The 26,196-nt window shown below is 38.4% G+C and overlaps 1 protein-coding gene across 5 annotated transcripts in view; it reads left to right on the top strand.

Annotated features, from left to right (window-relative positions):
* The window catches only part of SPG11 (SPG11 vesicle trafficking associated, spatacsin), an 82,980-nt gene that overhangs the window by 24,112 nt on the left and 32,672 nt on the right, over positions 1–26,196 (top strand). For 3 of the 5 annotated variants that reach the window (XM_058541474.1, XM_058541477.1, XM_058541472.1), the window contains exons 9-25: positions 1,234–1,389; positions 1,749–1,924; positions 4,052–4,228; positions 5,318–5,389; positions 5,682–5,809; positions 6,134–6,309; positions 7,030–7,243; positions 9,945–9,995; positions 11,358–11,561; positions 13,488–13,594; positions 15,443–15,588; positions 16,872–17,033; positions 19,280–19,346; positions 22,059–22,224; positions 24,067–24,272; positions 24,533–24,641; positions 25,797–25,956. In XM_058541474.1, the coding sequence (XP_058397457.1) occupies positions 1,234–1,389; positions 1,749–1,924; positions 4,052–4,228; positions 5,318–5,389; positions 5,682–5,809; positions 6,134–6,309; positions 7,030–7,243; positions 9,945–9,995; positions 11,358–11,561; positions 13,488–13,594; positions 15,443–15,588; positions 16,872–17,033; positions 19,280–19,346; positions 22,059–22,224; positions 24,067–24,272; positions 24,533–24,641; positions 25,797–25,956 (2,477 nt within the window). The remainder of the gene's footprint in view (positions 1–1,233; positions 1,390–1,748; positions 1,925–4,051; positions 4,229–5,317; positions 5,390–5,681; positions 5,810–6,133; positions 6,310–7,029; positions 7,244–9,944; positions 9,996–11,357; positions 11,562–13,487; positions 13,595–15,442; positions 15,589–16,871; positions 17,034–19,279; positions 19,347–22,058; positions 22,225–24,066; positions 24,273–24,532; positions 24,642–25,796; positions 25,957–26,196) is intronic. The other 2 variants (XM_058541473.1, XM_058541475.1) reach the window with 2 other exon arrangements.

Here is a 26,196-nt window from a genome sequence, read left to right as displayed (position 1 = left end):
TCATTTTGGCCAGTTTGAATAAACCTTTCTCCATCTCCAAGCACTGATGTCTCAGTGATTGGCTTATTGTGCATGGGGCACACAAACTTGAGATTAAGAGGTTTGATATCAACAATGTGGATTAGAAATTTTCTTTTTTTTTTTAATTTATTTACTTATTTATTTATTTTGGTGAGGAAGATTAGCTTCTGGTGAGCTAACATCCGTTGCCAGTCTTCCTCTATTTTTATATGTGGGATGCCTGCTATAGCATGGCTTGACAAGTGGTGCATAGGTCCGCACCCAGGATCCGAACCTGCGAACCCCAGGCCGCCAACGTGGAGAGTGCGAACTTAACCACTACGCCACCAGGCCAGCCCCTGGTTTTGAACGCAGGGTTTGGTCTCCTCTCTCTTGAATTGCTAACTCTTTTTATGCTCCAATTTCTTTTTAATCTACTTGAATTTATAGAAAAAGGCCTGGTTTGTGGTGTTGAGTGGGGCTCTCTCACGGATTGTATAGTCAGCATTCACTTCTGCTATTTGGTGGTCAGTGATCTCTCCTCACTCCACTCGCACCTGCACTGCTCTGCCTTAAAGGGAGGGGATGGGTCTGGAAATAAGAAGCATGGAAATAGCTTTACCTGTGCCCTCAGGGGAAAACCCATGTTTTCCATCATTCTCACTCACACAGATGCAGACCTGGAGCTGGGGCCAATGCTGAGATAAACAGGAATCACTTCATTAGGGCCTGCAGCTGGCAAATAGAGGATTCAGGGGCCCACACTCTTTCCTTTACCTTCGTGTTTAGGAGAATGGTTTTGGAATCAGAAGGGTTTAAGTTCATATTTTGACTCTGCCACTTACTTTCCACATTAACTTGAGCAAGGTATTTATCCTCTCTGAACCTCAGTTTTCTCATTTATGGAAAAGGGGCTATAATACCTCCCTCTCAGGTTGTTGAAAGGAATAAATGAGATAGCATTTATAAAATACCAAGTACAATACTTAAGATACAGTAGGTGATCAGCAAAATGGTAGTTACTAGTAATACCAGTAAATAATGACTAGTAGTAAGTAGAATTACTAAAGTTTGCAGGTAATAAGACTTCATAAAAGTTCGTGAACTTTTTGAAAATAAGATATTGGTCTTTGTTTTATGTTTGAAAATATTGCAACATGGTATTTTTGTATATGTTAATTTTATTGGGATATCCTGATGTTCTTCATGTTAATTTCTTTGGTTCTTTCTCAGATGTGGAAGAGCTGACACCAGCATTGGATTTACTTTGCTCAGCAATTAGAGAAAGTGATTCTGAAACCCAAAGCAAAAACTTTTCAGAACAATTGCTTAATCTTACACTGTCTTTCCTTAACAGACAAATAAAGGAGCTTTTTATTCACAATGAAGGTAAGAATAGCAGCAAAGAGAGGTGAGTTTGTCCCATTCTTCTGTCAGGAATAAGAAAGCATAAGCCAGTGGAGTGCCATTTGCTGAAGTCAGGTAGAGTCAGTGTGCAACTGAGTGAGTGAAATAGGTTCTAATAGTGGGAAAGTTAGCAGAAAGGACTAATCATTGTGAAAAGGGTTATATTAAAACACAGGGCTACTTGTAAATAGGAAAAAACTCAGATTTTTTGTTTGAAATTTTGAAAACACTGAGTTTGAATTTTCTAGAATCCTTTATAACAGCACATTCTCTCTACACACACACATATTTGTATATGTATGTATATCTATATGAAATTGGCACATTGGTGTTTTCCATAGAGCTAGATGAACATCTACAGAAAGGAGCGAACATTCTGACCAGCTATATTAATGAACTTCGAACCTTCATGATAAAGTTTCCTTGGAAGCTAACAGATGCTGTAGATGAATATGATGTAAATGAAAATGTGCCCAGAGTAAAGGAGAGCAGTATGTGGGAGAAACTCAGCACTGAGGTAAATATGAGTAATTCTCATTTCTTTTCTTTGCCAGATTCAGGAGATCTGAGAAAACAATAGAAGAAACAGAATTTAGAATCTTTGGCAAGGGTTTTAGGTTTTGTAGAATTTGGAGTCTCTGAGCACAACTTCAAATTTATGTCTACAAGCTTTGTTTATTTAATTCAGAACAGATAGGTGCCCTCTTAATGCCAGATCTGCCCACTTGGTTCCAGTGACAAACACCCAACCTCAAACCACGTGAAGTGGCACTCCTTTGGCAATGCCCCCTCAATGGCTAGAGCCTTTCCCTTTGTACTTATGCATTCTGCCTGACCTTTGAATAAATAGAATTGCTGCTGGTGATTCAATCTTAGGAAACTTTTATGACATTATTGCTTGGAAGTATATTCGATTTGAGTCCTATCTCAGATTCTAATTAAGATATTTTGCCAGTTAAATTTTCTGTGCTCAGCTGCTTGCCTTTCTTTTTATAGTAGAAGTTAATGCAACCAAACTGTGCTGCCCTCTTTATGACTAGTGACTGGAAGAATCCCTCCACCCACATGGAGAGTGTGGGCATTTGAAAGACAAAGGCCAAAATAGCTTAACCCAGGTGATCAGAATCAATAGAGAGTGAAAGTAATACAGTTGAGATGCTGCCAAGTTCACAGGACTGCTGTTCTTAGGGTGGAGGATAGGGAAGTACCTAGTGTGACTGCATTTTTTGTATTTCTTATTCATTCTTTAGCCAAAAATTACTTGATTTTCCATCTCCTTTTTTTGGTTTCTCTTTTCCAGTCTCCTTTGCAGGTTTCCCTTCCTGTTTCCTCCGTTGAATGTGCTCCAAGACTCCATTCATGGTCCTCTGCTCTTTTTACTCAAAAGTACTGATTTTTAATTTTTTGGGAGGTTACAGTCCACTTTGATGAAAGCTGTGGACTCTGTCTCCAAAAACCTGCGTATGAATGTGTGCATGTGCACACACACACAATTTTGCATGTGACATCATGGGGTTTACAGACCCCTCTAAAGCCCCAGGTTAGGAATGCCTCCTTTCTGTTCTCTCTCAGGTTTAGGTCTTTATTTCTTCTTACTTGGATAAGTAAGGCATTCTAATGCCTCACTATCTTGAGCTTGAATCCCTTTCAGTCCATTCTCCACATTACTGCCTGAATATTCTTCCTAAAATAGATATCTGATTCTGTCACCTCTTGCATTTAATTTAATTGTATTTAATTAATTAATTTTTTTTGCAGGGGAAGATTTGCCCTAAGCTAACATCTATTGCCAATCTTCCTCCTTTTTTTCTTCCCTTCCTCCCACCAAAAGCCCCAGTACATAGTTGTATATAGCTGTAAGTTCTTCTGATTCTTCTCGGTGAGCCACCGCCATAGCATGGCTACTGACAGATGAGCAGTGTGGTTCTGTGCCCGGGAACCAAACCCGGGCTGCTGAAGTGGAGCACACCGAACTTGAACTGCTAGGCCATCAGGGCTGGCTCTCATCTCTTGCATTTAAAATCCTACAGTAGCTCCACATAAGTTTCAGGATGAAATCCATCTCACACACACAACGCCCTTCATGATGGAACCCTACTTTTCTTTCAAGTTTCTTCTGCTACTCTCTCCAGCTTTTTTTCCAGTTACATTGAATAATTTGGAGTTCCCTGAAGACTTGATGCTGTTTCTTTCCATTATGCCTCTGCACTTATTCCCTCTTTTTAGAACACTGGTCTTCTTTTCTCAATATATGTATGTAACATTTACTTGTCTTTAAAACTTTTGCCTACAAATATGTAGTTATCTCTACAAGGAAGCCTTTTCTTTTTTGTTCTCTTATTTAGATGCTTCTCTTCTGGACCCTCCTCTCTAGCATCCTGGCATACCTGTGTCATCACCCTTATCATAGAGTACTATAATCAGTATTTTATTTGTGTGTCTTCTACTAGTTTAAAAGCCTGGAGAGCAGGGTCTATGTTGCGGTCTACTTCGTATCGCCTGCGCAAAGGCCCAAGTCTAGTGGTAGATTTTCAATTAAAGTCCCTTATTAGGTGCTCAATAAATGTAAAAGTTCCATGTTGATAATCATAATAAGGAATTAAAAAGGAACTTAAAAAGCAAATGTTTTTCTTACTTTTCCTAGGAAGTTATCACCAATGCCATTTTAAACAACAAAATACCAGAGGCACAAACTTTCTTTAGGATTAACTGTCATTCTGCTCAAAGACTTGAGGAGCTGATTAGAATAGGCCTGGATTTGGTCTTTGACAATTTGAAAAAGAATAATATAAAGGAAGCCTCTGAACTTTTGAAGAATATGGTGAGTGGCATAATCCATTTGTCTGATCTTAAAGTGCTTAATGTAAGAGAAGATCTTTATGTATTTAATATAATTTCTGGTCAATATAAAAATTTATTTATATTCATACTTGTGTCACAAACTAAGAAATTTGTGTAGCTTTTGTTAGGAAATAATGACAGTAATACTGAGAAATGTTCTTCAGTACTGTGAGAGCTTTCTTGAAGAGATTTTTGATTAGAGTTTCCATCATTTGCTCTCTGTTAGATTTGGCACTTTGGTTAGAAGGAGACCGTGGTTTTTTTTGTTTTTATTTATTTATTTATTTTTCCCCCCAAAGCCCCGGTAGATAGTTGTACATCATAGTTGCACATCCTTCTAGTTGCTGTGTGTGGAACGTGGCCTCAGCATGGCCGGAGTAGCGATGCGTCGGTGCACGCCCGGGATCCGAACCTGGGCCACCAGCAGCGGAGCGCGTGCACTTAACCGCCAAGCCATGGGGCCGGCCCGAGACCGTGTTTTTCACAGAAGTCTTCACACATGTCAGAGCATACACAGGAACTCATTATTTGTTGGGGAACATACTATATTGTTCATGTGACCACTTACTTCTCCATTTGAACTTTCTAATGGATTATACTTTTGCTTCGTGCTCTGTGGTTTTATTTCATTTGAGAAGGGGATGTCCTAGAGGTAAAGCTTCTGAGCTAAGCTGAGATCTGGCCCTAATCTGCATTATTGGGGTCTTGCCCCTGGTAACTTTCGGGAAGTACAGAGGAGTGAAACTATGCAACGGTTATTTGCATTGACTTTTGTTTTCGGGTGAAGCATCATAGGGGTTTCTTGTAATTTTGGTCCTGTGGTAGCCTGGCATTACCTTACATTGTTCTATATGCTGCCTTTGTTTTGGCAAAATGCTTAAGGAGTTTAGGGATAGGCAGTAAATATGTATGATAAATGTAGAAAATGAATGTTCACAAGAGCAGGAAAGCTGTGGGATTCTAACAGGATACATGTCTATAAGAGAGTACTTCTGTATCCAACATATATTTATGTTCAAAATAGCTCCATCACAAAATGTAAGTTTTTAAAAATTTTCTATTATTACAGGGCTTTGATGTAAAAGACCAGTTGCTCAAGATATGCTTCTATACAGCTGATAAAAATATACGGGACTTTTTGGTAGGTAAAGGTGAGACTATGTAGTTTACATTTTCTAGTAAACCTTGGTGAAACTTGAAAATAAATTATTTTATTAATCAACTAATATCTAGTAAGTAAGAGTACAACTCCTTTGTCTTTTTAAATGAATCGTTTTGCATTTATAGTAAAGGAAAATTTGTGTGACTATATACATTGCCTCAAAAATTCAAAATACAATACTTAAAAGGCATTTAATCTCATGGCATTTGTTTTGCAAATGTGCTTGGTTTTTGTGAGGTCATTGCTTTACTTTAATTACTTTTTATTCAAGGTTGAAATTTTAAAAGAAAAAGATTATTTTTCTGAAAAAGAAAAAAGAACTATAGACTTCGTGCATCAAGTTGAGAAGTTTTATTCAGGACATTTCCAAGAAAATACGCAGATCCAGTCCTTTCCCAGGTAGTCTCGTTAGCCCCCTTTTGATAATATGGAAAGAGCATTGTAGACAGTGTTTAGTTTATAACTGTTAGTGAGCACAGATTTCTTATGTGGAACTGAGCTTACCTTCCCTATGAAGATAAAACTTGTGTCATCCAGAAGGGACTCACACATTTTCTGTCATTTCAATATTTGCATAATCAGATATGTATTTTTAAGATAATAAATACGAAATTAAGAATATTGAATTGTATGTTTTCTAAAAGAGTAGAAGTTCTTGAGCAGATAAAAAGAAATGATGCTTTTTCCTCCAAAATTAAAAAGAAATGTATATCGCTGTTTTAGGTATTGGATAAAGGAAGACGATTTTTTCAAGCACAAATCTGTTTTGGACTCGTTCCTGGAATATGATCATAAAGATAAATTTAACAAACAGGATCATAGAATTGTGTTAAATTGGGCCCAGTGGTGGAATCATATAACACAAGAATCTATCCTTCTCCCCAGAATAAGTCCAGAAGGCAAGTGTGAGAGCCTGAAATGTCAACATATTGAATGGGGATTAAATTAGGTATTGGTATTTGAATATTTTGCTGTGTCTCCATTTTAGCATTCCTCTTGGGGAACAATAGTCAGTTGCTTTAAAATGCAAATCATTGCAGTAAGACCTCTTTCTTATCTCAAGGTTTTTGTAAGGGATTTGTAATGTGATAGTGAAAGGGAAAAGTCATATAGTTCAATGAATCAAGATTTTAAGACTAAGAGTTCTCATCCCAGCCTCAAAGTGACATTCTTTGTTTTTCCAAATAGTCTTTGAGTTTCTTCTTGAGTAACAGTTCTTGTGTAACTTGTGTCACATCAGGGCTCTGGGGAATAACTAACAATGATAGACAGTGGTAATTGATAGGGTGTCAAATTCATGTTTACTGTTACAGCCAAAGTTTTTATTTATATTAAGAAAGGAAAAGAGAAAAAGAGCCGAAAAGATAAGTGAAACACACAACTAATTCCCAAGTTTTATTTAACCACTCGTAGTAATGAGAAGCTCTTCTTACAGCTGAAGTGTTGATTGTAAAATGAACAACAACACGAAAGAGGAAAATAGTAAAAGAAGCAGAGTGCCTGAATAATTCATATATTATATAAATATTTATACTATTTACTCAGTTAATTAGTGTTGAGTTTCATGTCAATAATCATAATTCATTGCTATTTCAAAATGTATTTTGTTCTTAATGTAGAATACAAATCATATTCTCCCGAAGCCCTCTGGAGATACCTCACAGCTCGCCATGATTGGTTAAGCATTATCATGTGGATTGGAGAATTTCAGACACAGAATAGTTGTGCTTCACTTCAGCAGAACAAATGGCCCCCTCTGACTGTTGATGTTATTGATCACAATACTTGCTGCAACAACTACATGAGGAATGAAATTTTAGATAAACTGGCCAGGTATTGTAACTGTGGGGATGAATAAAAGGAAGAGCAATAAAAAATAATGGTGTAATTTTTCCTTTGAAACGCTATAAATCCAATGCAGTGTTGTTTCATAGTATTTTAAAACTGAAAGGACATTATCTTGTATTGAGACTTTAAAATCATGTGTGTTTAACGTCATATGGTAGTGAATAGGCTCTCAAATTCTAGATGTAGGTTCTTCCCAAAACCTTGCGTGGACTTTGGTGTAGAAATGATAAGCTGTCTGTGGGGCTACTAGGACCAAGTGGCAAGAACTGAGCTGAGGATACCTTGGTATCCTGTAGTGTCTCCCACTCTTCTCAATACTATCTCTGCAACCGTATGCTGTGTATGGCCTTGAACTAAAGAGGACTGTTCAGCTAAGAAATTAGAGAGGCTGGGGCCGGCCCCATGGCTTAGCGGTTAAGTGCGCATGCTCTGCTGCTGGCGGCCTGGGTTTGGATCCCGGGCGTGCACTGACACACCGCTTCTCTGGCCATGCTGAGGCCGCGTCCCACATACAGCAACTAGAAGGATGTGCAACTATGACATACAACTATCTACTGGGGCTTTGGGGTAAAAAAAGGAGGAGGATTGGCAATAGATGTTAGCTCAGAGCCAGTCTTCCTCAGCAAAAAGAGGAGGGTTAGCATGGATGTTAGCTCAGGGCTGATCTTCCTCACAAAAAAAAAAAAAAAAAAACTTAAAATGTTAAAAAAAAAAAAAAGAAATTAGTGAGGGGAAGTAGCGCTTGAAGTGATAAGTGAAGATTTTAAACTTTTAATTCACTTCTAAAAATAATTCGGTTAGATCAAACCATGTGAACTTGCCATTTGTGTGGGGTTGAATATCAGCAATTGCATTTGGCTCAACCTAATCATTAATGTTCCTAAGCTATCAAAATAATATAAGGAGACTTAATAACATGTATGTTAATTTTTAAATTTCTTAAACTTATTTCCCTTGTATTATTTTATTTTCTATTTATACTTATTGGGGCATTTTAGCTGTATTGTCCTACTCAAAGATGTGGAGAATGAGATTCAGAGAAATTAAGAGCTTTGCCAGAGCCAATTACTTACAGACTCTAATCCTTTTACCCCTGACTTTCTGTTCACTGTTCTTTTTTTTTTTGTTTTTAATTTATTTATTTATTTTTCCCCCAGAGCCCCAGTAGATAGTTGTATGTCACAGCTGCACATCCTTCTAGTTGCTGTATGTGGGACGCGGCCTCAGCATGGCCAGAGAAGCAGTGCATCGGTGCGCGCCCGGGATCCGAACCCGGGCCACCAGCAGCGGAGCACATGCACTTAACCGCTAAACCACGGGGCCGGCCTTCACTGTTCTTTCCATTGCGCTAAATCCTCTTCTTGTTTTTCACTAAAAGTAGAATTTTGTATAACTTGTATGCTTATCAAATATTTTGATTAATATTTGATTGTTTAAAAAGCTAATATATGTATGATTTAACATGAATTATGACATTAATGAGATCTACTACATTGACAGATTAAAGGGAAAAAATTATACTACCCTTATAGATGCAGAAAAGCACCTGATAAAATTCAATGTCTATTTATAATAAAAACTATTAGCAAACTAAGAATAGATGCAAACTCCCCTGACTTGAAAGAGATGTCAAAAAAAATCTTCTAGCTAATGTTTACTTAATGGTGAAGCATCACAAGCATTCTCTTTAGATTTGGAACAAGACAGGCTTGCTATCAGTTCTTCCCAAGTTGAGCTGTAGATAGAGTGCAATGTCAATAAAAATCCCATCAAGTTTTCTTATGGATTTTGACAAGCTGATTATAAATATTTATATGGAAATGCAGAGGGTCAAGAATAGCCCTGAAAAAGAAGAACTTGCCCTACCGGATATCAAAACTTATTTGAAAGCTGCAGCAATTAAGACAGTGGGAGTATTGGTACAGAGACAGACAAATAGACCAGTAGAACAGAATAGTGAGCATAATATGTAAGCATAATAGACTTATACATAAGTATGCTCACTTTATATATGACAAAGGTGGCACTGGAGAACAGTGGGGAAAGAACAGTCTTTTCAACAAATGGGGCTGGGATAACTGGATAGCTGTATTGGGGAAAATTAAATTGGACCCTCTGCCTTATATCACACATAAAATCAACTCCAGGCAGATTTTAAAACCTAAATGTCAAATGTAAAACTATAAAGCTTTTGGAAGATATAGAAGAATATCTTGGAGCCAGCCTGGTGGCACAACGGTTAAGTGTGCTTGCTCCGCTGTGGTGGCCAAGTGTTTGCAGGTTTGGATCCCGGGTGAGCACCGACGCACTGCTTGTCAAGCCATGCTGTGGCAGTGTCCCATAAAAAGTAGAGGAAGATGGGCATAGATGTTAGCCCAGGGCAAATCTTCCTCAGCAAAAAAAAAAAGAGGATTGGCATTGAATGTTAGCTCAGGGCTGATCTTCCTCACACACACATGCAAAAAAAAGAATTTCTTCATGACCCCGGGGTATGCTTTCTAAAAGGCCTGGAGAGGCAAAGGAAGGGAACAGTTACTGAGACCAAGAGAGCTACCTGGCAGGAGTTGTGTCACTTAGTGGAGAGTGTCACCCTACCTGCAGTCACCCAGCACAGAGAGAGCCAGAGTATCCCCATCCTCCCTTTTTTCTGAATCTTATCTCCTGATGGGGGTCTCCCATTTGGCAGACCAGAACAGAAGCCTGAGGACACGGGAGTCTTCTGGAGCAACCCATACAGGTGAGCCTCTAGGGACACAGAGCAGGAGAAGAGTAGAGCTTTGATCTGGAGGGAAAAGATACCAGCACACATAGGCATCTCACAAAAGAGGTGGCCAATAAACATATGAAAAGATGCTCTTCTTCATTTGTAGTCATGGAAATGTAAATTTATTTTACATTTTGGTAAAATTATCTTACCAAAAAAAATCTGGAAACAACTGCAAAGGTAGAGTGAATAAATAAAATGTAGTATAGTCATATAGTCATACAATGGAATACTATATAACAATGAAAACTAACAAACTATAGCCACAGGTACCAACATGGATAAATTGCACAATGTTGGGTAAAAGAAACAAGACAAAACAGTAAGTCCAGAATGTTCCATTTATATATAAAGTTTAAAATAGGCAAAACCAAACCATATGTTATTTGAGGTTACATATATGGGTGGTAAAACTATGAATGAAAGTAAGGGAGTGGTTACCACAAAAGTCAGTCTAGTGGTTACCTCTGGGAGTAGCAAAAGACATGTAATGGGAGAGTTGTACACCAAGGGCTTCCAGGTATAGTGTTCTGTAATCTGGGTGGTGGTTACCTGGTGTTTCTTTGAACTCCACATATTTTTTACACTCCTTCGTATGGTATGTATGATGTATTTAACAGTAAATTTGTAAAAAGTAATATTTAAATGCAAATTTCTATTGTTTAGTAGTTCTATTTAAATTATTCTGCTTTCATTTCTTAATGATTTTGTTTGAATATTTTGGTGAATTTCTCAGTGCTTAGAGCATCTAGCTTCAAGAGCTAACCACTGTTGCCACACTGGGTTGTACAGTTCTGGTCAAAAACGAAAAAATGGGGATAGCTTTGTTTAGGTTTTTGAAATATTTAAGATAACTTGAGACTGTCATTACTACATTTAAATACTACAGTGGTGCAGAAACTTTTGTTGGAAGCTAGAAAAATATGTGTCTCAGAACATATAGAGTAAGAATTGGCGGTCTTAATTTGTCAATACTTAGGTAGGTAAGTAGGTAGGTAGTGAGGAAGACTAGCCCTGAGCTAACATCCGTTGCCAATCCTTCTCTTTTTGCTGAGGAGGATTGGCCCTGGGCTAACATCCATGCCCATCTTCCTCTACTTTATATGGGACACCGCCACAGCATGGCTTGACAAGTGGTGTGTCAGTCCACGCCCAGGATCCAAACGTTTGATCCCCAGGCGGCCAAAGTGGAGTGCGTGAACTTAACCGCTATGCCACCGGGCTGGCCCCTGTCAGCACTTATTTTTAAGTAGTTGAGACTTAAACAATGAAAGATTTGGTCTGCTCTTAGTCTAGCAACTTTTTAACTTGCCGTTTCTTAAACCTGCCCAATAGGAATGGGATTTTTCTTACATCTGAACTAGAAGACTTTGAACTCTTCCTCCTAAGACTGAACCGTATTGGGGGTGTGATGCAAGATACCCTGCCTGTTCAAAACTACAGGTCCAAAGAAGGTTGGGATTTCCATTCTCACTTCATTCTCTATTGTTTGGAACACAGTCTGCAGTATCTTCTTTATGTCTATCTCGACTGTTACAAGTGAGTACTGAGAATTGATTTGTCCTTGAGCAGGTCTTCAGGTTTCCTCTTTCCATACTACTTATGAACTCAACTTTTAGGAAAATATTAAGCATTGACATGAGAAATACTGTTGTTTTTGAAGTAGTTCCCCCACTCCAATACTTGTTACATCTTTTAGATCAATGCTACATTCAACTAAATGCTTATCATGTGTTTTTTGATAATGTTAATTCTGTAATATCTCTGTTAACCTTTTAAATAACTAGAGATTAGAAGAAAATGAAAGAAATGCGTTAAAAGTTAGAAAGGGGCCAGCCCGGTGGCGCAAGCAGTTAAGTGCGTGCGCTCCGCTGTGGTGGCCCGGGGTTCGCCAGTTTGGATCCCGGGCACACACCAACGCACTGCTTGGTAAGCCATGCTGTGGTGGCATCCCGTATAAAGTAGAGGAAGATGGGCACGGATGTTAGCCCAGGGCCAGTCTTCCTCAGCAAAAAAAGAGGAGGATTGGCAGATGTTAGCACAGGGCTGATCTCCTCACAAAAAAAAAATTAGAAAGAAAGGAAGATTCTAAAGGTTAACTTGGAGTTCTTTGATACTTTCATTACCAGGTAAATGCTGAAGAACTTTGAATTCGTAGCTACTGCAAGCATTGTTAGATATGCTCTAAAATTTATATTTAGATAGATAGATAGATACATAGATACATAGAAGATAGATACATAGATAGATAGATAGATGGATAGCAGTATATGCCTGCCTGAGATCAACCTGCAGAATCATATCTGTGGCCAGTGTTAACTGTATTGGGTCAGTAATAACAACAATAACAGTAGTAGTCTCTAATGTATGAGTGCTTACAATGCTCTTGGCACTAGGCTAAGTGCTTTATATGCATCATCTCATTTAATTTTCACAAAAGCCCCATGAGGTGGTTATTCCCTTCTCCATTTCACAAATGAGGAGTTTCAAGAGAAACTGAGTGCCTTGCTTAAGGCACACAGCTAGGAAGTGGCAGAGCCAGATTTAATTCTACTATTGTTTGATTCCAGAGGCTGCGTTCATGTGCTAATGAGAAGATTTTTATTTTATTTTGTGTAGTAAAGACTAGGAATTCAAACAGAGTGTATTTCTGGTTCTTATCATTGAGGCCTACTTAGACAGAAATACTTTACCCAGAGCTATTGGCCAGAAAAGATTTAAAAGCCGTATTTTCAGAGGATCTATTCTGAGCCTTAACTCCTCAGTCCTAGCTTTTCTGCAGCTGTGTAAAGATTTTTAAAAACCTCTTAAGTTTGAAAATGCTAAAGAGTTGTTGTAAAAACTAATAAAATACAAAGTATCTTAACGTACAAGGTAACTCTTAATCTTTTTTTTGTTTTTGTTTTTTTTTTGTGAGGAAGATCAGCCCTAAGCTAACATCCGTGCTAATCCTCCTCTTTTTGCTGAGGAAGACCAGCTCTGAGCTAACATCTATTGCCAATCCTCCTCCTTTTTTTGCCCCAAAGTCCCAGTAGATAGTTGTATGTCATAGTTGCACATCCTTCCAGTTGCTGTATGTGGGATGTGGCCTCAGCATGGCCGGAGAAGCGGTGTGTCGGTGCACGCCCGGGATCCGAACCCGGGCCGCCAGTAGCGGAGCACACGCACTTAACCCATAAGCCGCAGGGCTGGCCCACATAACTGTTAATCTTATACAGAGTTTGTAAAATATCATCATGATAGTAAACACATTTTCAATAACATTATCTCAGTCCCTAAAATTTTCTCTATTTCCCTATCATAAGGAATATGTAAAACACAACAGTGACAGTATATTATGTTATATTTACTTTTTAATTCCAAGGTTCTTTTTTTTGTGCTAGTTATTGCTTGAGCAAACATGGTGGTAGGTGTCTTATCCTGTATGTTAATCAGAGAGTCGTTTTTTTTTTACTTTATATACAGACTTAGTCCTCCTATTTGTCCCTTTTTGGAAAAAAAAGAATTACATGAAGCTCACTCTTGGTTTGAATTTTTGGTTCAGTGTCGACAAGTTTCCAGTAATTTAACAGGTATGGGTATACTGTATTAAATACAAAAACTTTCTTTGGATAAATAACTGGTCTGTTGAATGGCATTTAACTTGTAAACTCTTTAAATAGGTCATTTTGCTGTAGACAAATATCTGAACATAATCTAGGCTCAAGCTTTATTTAAGAAGCAGAAGACCAAAAATGTTAGCCTCTTGCCAGCCAAGAAAAGCCAGACTTGGAGCAGACAGCGTGTGTTGTTATGTTTCCTTTTCCCTCAGCCTCGTGCTCTATTCTCTTTGGATTTCTCTCATCCTACCAGTTTATCACAAGCTGAATTCCTGCTTTCTGGTGGATTGACACTCTTTTCCTGTGAAGAAGTGGTCTGTCTTCCAGGTGCCTGCCCTGAATCTTTTAGTAAGGAGCTCCAGATGGAGTGAAAAGAAATCCATAGTGTGGGTAGGATTGTCATGTCTTCTGTAGTGGAGCTGCTGATGAGAGCCTTGCTCTGGTTATAATCAGATAGAAAAGCCCTGTGCCCCCTGAGGGTGTTGTTATTCCAGAGTTTCAGAAAAGAGGACAAGCTAAGCTACCAGACAGGCAAGGAATGTCAACAGCCAGTCTTGCACTTTTGTGTAATGCCCAGTTTCTTTCCAAGTGAAGAATTTTTCATAATGTGGTTTGGGTGTTTTGTTTTGTTTGTTTTTTTGTTGCTGGTTATAAAGTTGCTGGTAATATAAGTTCATTGTAAAAAAAGAAATTGGAAGCCACAGACAACTATCAAGAAGATGACACCTCCGTAGATAGATAGCCTAGGTAGATAGGAAGATAACTATCCATAGGCAACTCTTGGTATATTGTAGTGTATTTTGTTCCAGTTATTTTATCTATACCTTTTTTGTTTTCTTACCTACTCTGTATTGTATTTCATTCATCCAACAAATATTTATCAATCTGCTACCTTGTGACAGTCTATAAGTGCTAGGGATACAACCAGAAACATCTATATATTTGTATACTGTTTTTTTCATATAGTAATTATAACATAAGAATTTTCCTGTGTTCTTAGAGACAATGACCATTTTATGTCTACATAATATTTCATTGTATGGACATACTCTTATTTAATTTACTGTTCTCTCATTTTTTTTGACATTAAGGCTGTTTTCACTTTTTTTCTGTTGTAAATAATAGTCTTGACTATATTTTAACATACAATTTTTGTTCTTGTTTCAGATTATTTCCTTAGTACAGATAGGTTCCTGGATATAAAATTGCTGGGTTAAAGGTTATACGGGTTCTATTTTGAAGGTTCTTGCTATAAGGCCAGATTGCCTTCCGGGGGAGTGTTGTACCATTTTATCCATAAGTCTCAGCTTCTGTGTACCCTGACCAGCTCTATGCTTGAGGATGATTATTTTTTAAAACCATTGCTGATTTGATAGGTGATATATGGTATCTAATTATTATTTTAATTTGCATTTCTTTATTACTAGTGAATTAATATTTTTGTGTGTCAGACATTTATGTTTCCTCCTTTGTAAAATGGTTATTTCTTTTGTCTATTTATCTATTAGAGTCAGTGTTAGGGGCATTGATTTGTATCAGCTCTTTGTTGAAGACATTGATCCTTAGGTTGTCATTTGTTGTTAATTTTTCCCCCTAGTTCAATGCTACATTTCAATTATCTTTGTTTGAATAGAAGTTTTTATTTTTATGTAGACAGATCTTTCATTTTTTCCCTTTGAGATGTTTTCACATTGCTTTTAAACTTAGAAAGTCCTTCTAACTATGGATAGAGTTAAAAATTCATTTCCTTTCTCAGAATTATGTAATTCTTAATATAGTATTTCTCTCTCGAGGAGAAAAACATACTCCTTTATTTTCCAGATCCCAAACTAATGTTCCAGGCTAGCCTTGCAAATGCTCGGATCCTGATTCCCAGCAACCAGGCCAGTGTAAGCAGTATGCTATTGGAAGGACATACCCTCCTGGCCCTTGCTACCACAATGTATGCTCCTGGGGGTGTCAGCCAGGTATGGACAGCACTTTTACCTATATGGCGAAATAGGACTGATTTTAAAATTAGCAGAAATATGTATGTATTTTCTACATCTCAGTTGATATTATAATATAACCCTTTGCAAGTATTTCATTAGATTTAAGAGCATAAAACAAGGGCGAATTTTTAAAGTTTTTATCCTCTTAAGTTGAAAGGGAACTAAAACATTGTATAGAGATTATTTTTCCCCTTTGTTTTGTAATACTCCAGGTTTGTTTTCAGGATAGAATCAGGATCTGATTGCTCGTGGGAGTAAGTATACTTTAGGTTCTGTGACTTGGGAATTAGTCTCTACTCTTTGTCCTCTTAGAGGGATAAAAAGGAATTCATAATTTTTAGCTACCCATGTAAACTCTTTTGAGGGACCCAAGAGAAATTTGCCTGTCTCTGCTTTTTTGAAAGTATAATATACCTGGTTAGAGGGAACTTAAGAATGCTGTTAAACATCTAATCTTTAAAAGTTTCTTACTGTTGCTGGCTTAATTTAATACCACCTCTCTTAGATTGTTGTGGTATGCCTTAACTTATATGGCTGTTTATTCCTCTGTTTTTAATCACCTGTCAGAAATTAGTCACAGCATAACTTTAGAGCTGAGGGGGAAGGATGTAGTCTAGTAATTTTTTTCCTTTTAAAGTATTTATTTAATATCTAATTAATTATTATTATTTTTTTGTGTGTGAGGAAGATTAGCCCTGACCTAACATCTGTTGCCAATCCTCCTCGTTTTTGCTGAGGAAGATTGGTCCTAGGCTAGCATCTGTGCCCCTCTTCTTCTGCTTTATATGTGGGACGCCTGCCACAGCATGGCTTGATAAGTGGTGCGTAGGTTCACGTCCAGGATCCAAACCTGCAAACCCTGGGCCGCTGAAGTGGAGCGCACGAACTTACCCACTATGCCACCGGGCTGGCCCCTAATTAAATATTTAATATTTTAATATTTTAAATATTGTAGCAACAGAGCCTTTTTTCAAACAACTTTTCCACATGCAGTTTGAAAACCACTGATGTAGCTGAACTTACTAATTTTATGGGTGAGAAAATTGAGGCCTGATATTAAATATCTATCCCAAGGTAAGCACAGCTAGTTTGTCTTAGAACCAGAACTAGAACTATTGGCTTTTGACTTCTTCTCCAATGCTGTTTTCACACCACATACTCTCTCAAGTTAATCTTGTTTCACAGGGTTGTCTTGAATAAAGGACTTAAATTTGGAGAAAAGACAAACATTACACTGTGTTATCTGTCTTTTTATTTAGGTTGTTCAGAATGAAGAAAATGAGAACTGTTTGAAGAAAGTAGATCCCCAGCTACTGAAGATGGCATTAACTCCTTACCCCAAGCTAAAAACAGCTCTCTTCCCACAGTACACTGCCCCTAGTGTCCTGCCACCCGATATTACACTCTACCACCTTCTTCAGGTACAGTATTTCAGTGGCCAATATATAGGAGTATCAGTCAGCGTTTCAGCCAGGAAAACAGAAACCACTCTGGGTCTTTAAAATGGAGGACATTTAATATAGGGAATTATTTACAGAGTGATAGCAGAATGGAGAAACCAGACATGTGATGGTGAGACAACCAAAAACTGACAAAGAAGGAAGCCATCAACACCACTAAGGCTGCAAGAACAGTGCAAGAAAATGGTGTCATCAGCTGGAGAGAAGCTGGAGCCTTCTCTGGGAGCTAAACTCAGTACCAGGCTGCCTAATGGGAACTGGGAACATAGAGGATGGCGCTGGAACCTTGGAGGAGAGGCCCCAGAAAACAAAGAAGGGGAAAAATATCTTGGTTTCTCCCCTCTTCCCACCTTTAATCTCCCATGTTGTCTCTCATGGCTAAACCTATCTGGTAGCCAGAGGGCAAGTGAGCGTGGGAAATGCAGTTCTCTGCAGTAGGGGAAAGGTGGAAATGGATCTGAGAGCAGACAGATAGTTGACCAGCATACTTGTCTGCTGCTTTCATCAAAAGCTCTTCCATTCTACCACTGATATCTTCTCTCTCTTCTCAATGAATAGGGCTATTTGTTTATTTAAATCAATGCTTCTTAACATTTTTCAGGACAAGACCTCTTTAAGAATGTGACAGAGCTATGAGCTCTCTACCCAGAAAAATTGCACATATGCATATAATTTTGCTTATATTTCAAAGGAATTCACAGATTATCTGAAACCTATTCAGGGATCCTCAGCTAAGAGCACCTTCTTTTGTTCATTTCTCGTTTCAAAAGGCTTTTGTTTTTTTTTCTGGGTGCACATATTCCCATAGTGTCTTCAATTCAAAATAAGCTCTGTAATCCTGTAAAGATACAAAATCTCTCTTACTCTAATGTAAAGAATTTTTAGGGTATAGACTTTTTTGCTACTCAAAAAAGTCCCCAGATGGGCACCAGTCCATGCACTGCTTGTTGCTGGTATGTGATGAGATTAGGATCTTGCACCAGAATGTGAATCTTCTGTCACTAAGCATTCTGTTTAGTTCAGCAGGCTTTTTTTCTTTTTTTTTTTTAAATGTATCGAGGCTTTCTTGAAGAAGGAAGCACTAAGCTGGGTATATATTTATCACAAGCTTCTTATCTTATTGCAGACAGCACTTTGAGGAGCACTGGTATAAACTATATATAAGTGGAGTATATAAAAACGTAGTCTCACTACCTACAGTGGATTCAATCAGCCTAAAACATAAGTAGTTTCAAGTTGTTTGTTCTGTTTTCAAGTTGACTGATGTAATTTTTGAGTCCTGTTATTTTAGGAAAAGTATTCCTTGCTTAATAGACCACAGACTCTCCCTTAATTTTAAATCAAAGCTGCTATTTCCTTAGCCATCCAAATCTAGACTTAATAATTAGTTCTGCTTTCTTGTATATCCCTTCCACCATCTGTTTATCGTCTTTGCTAAACCTTTGGCCTAGACAGATTTCAGTCACTGCTCCCTGCGCTCAAATGGTTTCTGACTGACTTGACCCTAGTTGGCTCTTTCTTTGTTGGTGGTGATCCACATTCCTTTAACCCTTTCCTTTCCTGACCTGCCTTATGTACTTTGTCATGTTTACTTGGTAACATTTTCTAGCCTCTTAGTCCTCTTGCCTTGTGATTCCAAAAGCATTTCTAAAGCCCATTTTACATTATAACTGATGCTGCTTCTACCAAAAGAGAGTACACTTTGCAGGCATAGTTTGAAGTGAGGAGAGTCTTTAAAAGGAACACAGCCAGTTCTATTTTTATTAAGATAAAAAAAGTGTCTTGTACATTCTTTTTTGTTTTTAGCTGTATTAAAAGAATTTGTGTCCAGAAAGATAGGGTTTTTAATTGCCCTAGAGAAGGGAAGCAGACTACCTGTGAAGTCCTTTTATATAATTTTATTACTTATTTTAGAATCAATTAACTTTTGGGGTCAGCCCCATGACGTAGCAGTTAAGTGCACGTGCTCTGCTGCTGGCAGCCCGGGTTCGGATCCTAGGTGCGCACCGACACAGGCCATGCTGTGCGGCGTCCCACATAAAGTGGAGGAAGGTCGGCATGGATGTTAGCTCAGGGTCCGTCTTCCTCAGCAAAAAGAGGAGGATTGGCATGGATGTTAGCTCAGGACTGATCTTCCTCACAAAAAAAAAATTAAAAATTAGAATCAATTAACTTTTAACTCTGATTTTACTTTCCCTCTTTTTCAGTCATTATTGCCCTTTGATCCCAGTAGATTGTTTGGCTGGCAGTCTGCCAACACTCTAGCTATAGGAGGTAAGTCATTACGGGTACATCTTGCTTTAGAAGTATTTCAGCAGTGTTGACAGTGGGAGTAAATTTATGTAAAGCCAATTCAGTTTTTTCCACTGCTTTCTATTTTTAAAAATAAAGGCACATTCCAGTGGAAAACATTGTCTAGGAGACTGAATGGAAAACATGTTGTGAGTTGAAAGTCGTTGGATTAGGTCACTAATGCTGTGCTTGCTGGGAAATGTAATGTGTACATATCTGCTTAAATTTCTCCCTTGCCCAGAATCCCTCTTTGTTAATAGTATAGTAGTATAAAAGTGAAGGGCATAGGTGTTGGCATTAGACAAATCCTGGCTCTACCATGTAATAGCTGTGTGATCTTGGGCAAGTGATTTAACCTCTCTTCAATTCCCTATAAAGTAAGTTTAATAACAGTGCACCTCACATGTTATATGAGAATGAAAGGAGATAAGGCCTTTAAAAAGCTCTCACAGTTCCTGGCACACGGTCAGCACCAGATGCACACACATTGGCGTTCTCTCTTCTAGACCATAAGAGTTCCTCTGATTTTTTTTGTGCCATTCTTAAACTCTGCTTTTTCTATTTTTTTTTCTTTTGCATTTAGAGTTAGCCTTTAATATCATGTTACCTATGGTGCCTCTGCCTATATTACTCTAAAGTAGGCTTCAGATTAGTACTTTGCATATAATATATATCCTGTAAATATTTATTCACATGCAAAAATATGAATTTTCTAATGTGTCAGTTTTATAAGTTCAGATTTCAAAAATTGAATTTACCTAGTGTCCAGAGCCCATTGCAGTGCCAGGCTTGTAAGAGATGTTCAATAAATATTTACTGAGTGCTGAATAAAGTAGAAAGTGTATTTTCTTTTTTTTTTTTAATTTTTATTTATTTTTATCCACCCCCCCCCCACAACGCCCCAGTAGATAGTTGTATGTCGTAGCTGCACATCCTTCTAGTTGCTGCATGTGGGACGTGGCCTCAGCATGGCCGGAGAAGCGGTGCATTGGTGCGCGCCCGGGATTCGAACCCCGGGCCGCCAGCAGCGGAGCACGCACACTTAACCGATAAGCCACGGGGCCGGCCCAGAAAATGTATTTTCTAATGAAAATACAATTTCTAATCTCAGTGAAGTTACTAGAGAGTAAACAGAATCCCTTGTCTTGCTCTAATACCTCCAACTCCTTCACTTAGCGAGTCTTGACACCCTCTTGGAGATCAAGCACTCTACTAGGTACTAGGGAAACAGAGGAAGTTGAAGGCATGTGCTCTGCCTGGTTTTTAGAAGTTTAAAACATATTTTATGCAAATAAAGCACAAAGTGAATGAAACAATTATCATGAAAACATAATATAGATTTATAAAATTAGAGGTTTGTATTTGTACGTTCTTTTTTCATATGGTTTTACCACTGAAAGGGGATGTAAGGCAACTGCATGGTGACTTGGCTTCTGTGGCAAGCCAGAGAAAAATTTCCCTTAGGGTAGAATATTCTCCTAAACACAACCTCCACTCTAGCCCCTAACTGCTAAAAAATCAGAGTCTTATTTGAGTAAAAAACTCAAGTTTGCTCATTTGGCACCTGGAAGTACTGTATACTTTACATGGACTCAGGAAATATTTAATGAATGAATGAAGGTTTTATATGAATTGTAAGTTACCAAAGTCACTCTGATCTTACAAAGAACACAGATAAGCATGTGACAATTTTTTAATCTCAAAGGAGGTGTAGTTTTAAGTAATAGCTTTGTAAGATGACAGACACCTTTAAGGTCTTTGTGATTTTTTTAAAGGAGCCAAGTCACAATATAAAAAATCCTTGGAATTCCATGGGAGAATAAAACTTATTTTCAAAGTTGAAAGCTTATTTCTGAAATAAAGAGCATATGCACTGTTTTCCAGAATTGGTTCCCTAATAGTTCAAAATGTTATTTTATCTTTTTTTTTTATAGGTCGTAAGTGGTTAAAAGGCAATTAAAGATTAGGGCTTGATATTTCGTACTAACTTATCACATCCAAATATCCTCTGGGTTTAAATTTCTTTAAAAAGAGAAAAAATATTTTTTCTGCTCCTTTCATGGGCACAGAGGAACTTTAAACTGAACTCCTCTGCTGGTCTCAGAAAGATGGTACCATCATGTAGATGATGAGGTGCTCTATGAGTATAACATCAGAAAGTACAACTAGTGATAACAAAAGAATATTGGAGGATATTAATATGGAGGAAAAGATGTTCTTAGAGTATTCGTTGGAGAAAAGTACAGTGAGTTGGCGTTGGTGAATAGAGGACTCATTTAGATATGTTAAGCAGAGATTTCATTGTGTAATGAGCTGCGTGACTGAATTAAAAAGCTCCTTTTGCAAATTGTTAGCAGAGATTTTGTAGCTAAAGGGTTATTGCCATTGTGAAGTTAAAGGATCGTTAAATATGGAATTAAAGCATTTAAAATTACAAGTTCAGTGGAGGAAAAGCATAATTTATAAGTTTTTATGTAGCTTCTCAAGTACACATTTTTGTATAAAATGAGGGCTTCCTCTCCACATTGAAATGAAACTATTACATTTTGGTGGTCCAAAGTGGTACACAGTGGTACAAAATAATTATAGCAACCAGTTTTCTTTTACCATTGCAGAGTTAAGTTTTCCACATTCAAATCTGAAATTAATCATGGTGAGATGCAGAGAATTAATATTGCTTCACTTCGTCCACAGATGCATCAAGTCATCTCCCACATTTCTCTAGCCCTGACTTGGTTAATAAGTATGCTATAGTGGAACGTCTGAATTTTGCTTATTATTTACATCATGGACGGCCATCATTTGCATTTGGTACTTTTCTGGTCCAGGAATTAACCAAGAGCAAGACTCCCAAGCAGCTGTGAGTATTTGAACATAATTTGTAGGGGCCAGCCCCGTGGCATAGTGGTTAGTTTGGCGCGCTTCTCTTCAGCAGCCTGGGTTCGCAGGTTTGGATCCCACCAGCAGACCTAAACCACTCATCAGCCATGCTGTGGTGGTGACCCACATACAAAATAGAGGAAGGTTGGCACAGATGTTAGCTCAGGGCCAATCTTCCTCAAGCAAAAAAAGAGGAGGATTGGCAACAGATGTTAGCTCAGGGCGGATCTTCCTGAGCAAAAAAAAATAAAAAATAAATAAAAAATAAAACGTAATTTGTGCTCTTAATAAAATGCATATTTGTGAATTTTACACGTGCATTTAAAAAAAAACATACTGGAAGGGCCGGCCCGGTGGCGCAAGCGGTTAAGTGCGCACGCTCTGTTGCGGCGGCCCGGGGTTCGCCAGTTCGGATCCCGGGCGCGCACTGGCGCACTGCTTGGCAAGCCATGCTGTGGCAGCGTCCCATATGAAGTGGAGGAAGATGGGCATGGATGTTAGCCCAGGGCCAGTCTTCCTGAACCAAAAATAAAAAAATAAACGTACTAGAAATGTGTACCACAATGAACAGTGATTATATTTGGATGGTGATTTTTTTTTTTTTCATTTGTGCTTTCTGTGTATCCCAAGTTTTTGGGATTTAGCATGTGTTGCTTTTGTTAACAGGAAAAAAGGTAAATATATTTTAAAAGATAATAAATATATTTTTAAATCATATTTTAAAAAAATGATCCAACTTGTCAAATGTTAACAGTTAACTCTAAAGAGAATTCTATAATGAGATGTGAATTCTGTATTTAAAGTCTTTGTCTTTTATAATTCACTTTTATAAAAAGCACAGAATTGGGAGGAGTATTTGATATAATCAGCAGTTAAATATAGATTTACTTTATTGGTTTGGTTCATAATTAAGAGAATAATGCATTTTTATGGTAAAATACTCAAGTTGCTCAGAAGGGTGAAAAATGAACGATGAAAGTCCCTTAGTCTCCTATCCTCATTCTACATAGTAAATAAACGTGGTTAATTTCTTGTGCATCTTTCCTCAAAATTTTTCTATGCATATAAAAGTACATATATGAGTCGTTTAAAATATATGTGCTTTATGATATCAAACTTTAGGTGGCATTAATTTTCTTGGTAATTTGTGTACATACTCATAATTGATAAGACCACAAGTTGGCAGTCTTTGGGAAATTCTACACTGTGTTCCCTGGATGAAGTTGGAAGCAAGAGTAATTTGGACTATGAGTAGGTGTTTTAGGAAAAGGTAAAATATAAAGAAATGGTGGGCTATGGAGCCAGAAGACAACTAAAAGCTACTGAGAACCTAAATGGATGTGTGCAAGGGGCTCAAAAAGGGAAGGGGGAGGGGCTGGCCCCATGGCTTAGTGGTTAAGTGCGGGCGCTCCGCTACTGGCGGCCCGGGTTCGGATCCCAGGCGCACACCGACACACTGCTTCTCGGCCATGCTGAGGCAGCCTCCCACATACAGCAACTAAGAAGGATGTGCAGCTATGACATACAACTATCTACTGGGGCTTTGGGGAGAAAAAGGGAAAAAAAAAAAGAAGGAGGATTGGCAATAGATGTTAGCTCAGGGCTGGTCTTCCTCAGCAAAAAGAGGAGGATTGGCATGGATGTTAGCTCAGGGCTGATCTTCCTCACCAACAAAAAAAAAAAAAAAAAAAAGGGAAGAGGGAGGAAGCCCAACATCACATGTGTCTGACACTCCATGTACCACTCATGTAATGCCATCTGCTTTTCCTGGTGAGAAACAATTTTCATGTGCTGATGTGACTTTGATTCCTTTCTTTTTCAGGATCCAGCAAATAGGCAATGAAGCCTATGTTTTAGGGCTCTCCTCCTTCCACATACCTTCAATAGGAGCTGCCTGTGTTTGTTTCTTAGAATTGCTTGGCCTCGACAGCCTCAAGCTCAGAGTTGATATGAAAGCGGCCAATATAATTTTGAGTTACAAGTGTAGAAATGAAGATGCTCCATACAGCTTTATCAGAGAGTCTCTAGGTACAGCACCTTTTCTTTATGTGGTTTGGCTTGTTTAGAGGACAAGGAATGAATAGGTATAAGGCATTGAATTGTGAGTGGTTGGGCAGGAAACAATTATCTTCTTGTTTCATCCTTCTGCAGAGTGTTTGTTCTTTATCTCACTTGCTTGTGCCCTTTAATTGGGTTCTGAAATGGCCCCGGGCCACACTCTTCAAACAGAAATGCCCAGTTCCTGACCTTTTCTCTTGACCATATTTTGTTGTTTATATTCCTTACAGCTGAAAAACTGTCTAAACTGGCTGCGGGTGAAAAGGCAACCGTAGAAGAATTGCTTGTTCTCTTAGAAGAAGGTGTATGGAATAGCATTCAGCAGCAGGAAACAAAGAGGTTTGTGAGTTGCAGTCCCAACCTCCTTTCTAGCAAGCTTTATTATTCCAATGTGTGTTTGCCTAGTCTTTCTTCCAACACCTCAGATATGTTCATCAATCCCCCTGGACCTCACCTTCTACTCATTCAGCAGATAGCAGATATTCAGTAAATGGATAATGGGTTTTAATTGCATCTTGCTGTCAGTAATAGGAGGGTGAAAATAATGATTCCCTCTTTAGAGATGGAGTTTCCAAGAAATGGAGAGGAGCTTTGTCTCCTCCATTGGACTGCTGGTCAGAGCAGTCTCTTAAGTGTTACATGTTGAAATCATTTCAGAAGATGTGGGATGAATCTCACAAAATTTGACTCTAAGTGATGTCCTAAATTTTTCTTGCTAATATATGTCAGTTGATAATGGAAGTTGAGGTGACCATCTATCTACAAAATCCCCTCTCCTTACACATTCATGCCATCTTTCCTCTGTGCTGTCGCACTGGGGCTGACCCCGCCACCCCCGACCTGGGGAGTGCACCATTCTTCTGTACCTCCTATTGCTGACTCTGCTCGACAGTTTCCTGCTTTCAGGAAACCCTCCCCTTATTGAGGAAGCCCAGGTACCTGTCAGGGCTGTGATAATCTAAAGTGAGTCATACAAGAGAATTAAGCACTCAGAAAATTTCTCTTTTTTTTTTTTTTTTTTGTGAGCAAGATCAGCCCTGAGCTAACATCCATGCCCATCTTCCTCCACTTTATGTGGGATGCCGCCGCAGCATGGCCTGACAAGTGGTGCATCGGTGCGCGCCTGGGATCCGAACCCGGGCCACCAGCAGCAGAGCTCGTGCACTTAACCGCTATGCCACAGGGCCGGCCCTCAGAAAATTTCTTAAGTGACTGTTTTCTCAATTCTCCTAAAGATGGTACATAGCTAGTTTGATGGATACTTGGTTGGTGAAAAGGAATGAATTGTGCAGTTACACTAAGAAAGCTATTGTGCATTATGGGTGAATCCTTGTTTTTCCAAAGCAGTCTGATAAATATTTGGTATTTGTTGAAAGGCTTTTTGGAGAATGTACTCTAGTTAAATTTATTTAATTTTTACTAATTTTCCAATTTAAAACTACAGCTATATTTTAACTAGTTTTTTTTCTCTACCACCCCCACCCCCAATTACAGATTATCCAGTGAATCCAGCAGCCAATGGGCATTAGTGGTACAATTCTGCAGGCTCCACAATATGAAACTGAGCACGTCTTACCTGACAGAATGTGCCAAAGGAAATGATTGGTTACAGTTCATTATTCATAGCCAACTCCATAATTACCACCCAGAGGAGGTAAGCCACCAGTTGTTGCCAGTTATTCAAGAAGAGGAAATTGGAATACTTCTTGGAGGAAAAATAGTGTTCTTCCTGTTGTGTACACATAGGCTTTTGTTTGATATGACACTATTAGTTTTACTAAGATTTCAGCAGATTGGCTTAGACAAAGGACTAGTCATTAGTACTAAAGAGATGACGGAAGAGTTTTGGTGACTCCGGATTGAAAATGGAAGTTCACTGAAAAGCAGCAAACAA

The sequence above is a fragment of the Diceros bicornis genome, chromosome 5 (assembly GCF_020826845.1).
Source record: "Diceros bicornis minor isolate mBicDic1 chromosome 5, mDicBic1.mat.cur, whole genome shotgun sequence".
NCBI lineage: Eukaryota > Metazoa > Chordata > Mammalia > Perissodactyla > Rhinocerotidae > Diceros > Diceros bicornis.
The sequence above is the reverse complement of the archived record's forward strand: the minus strand, read 5'-3'. Positions and strand labels throughout refer to the sequence as shown.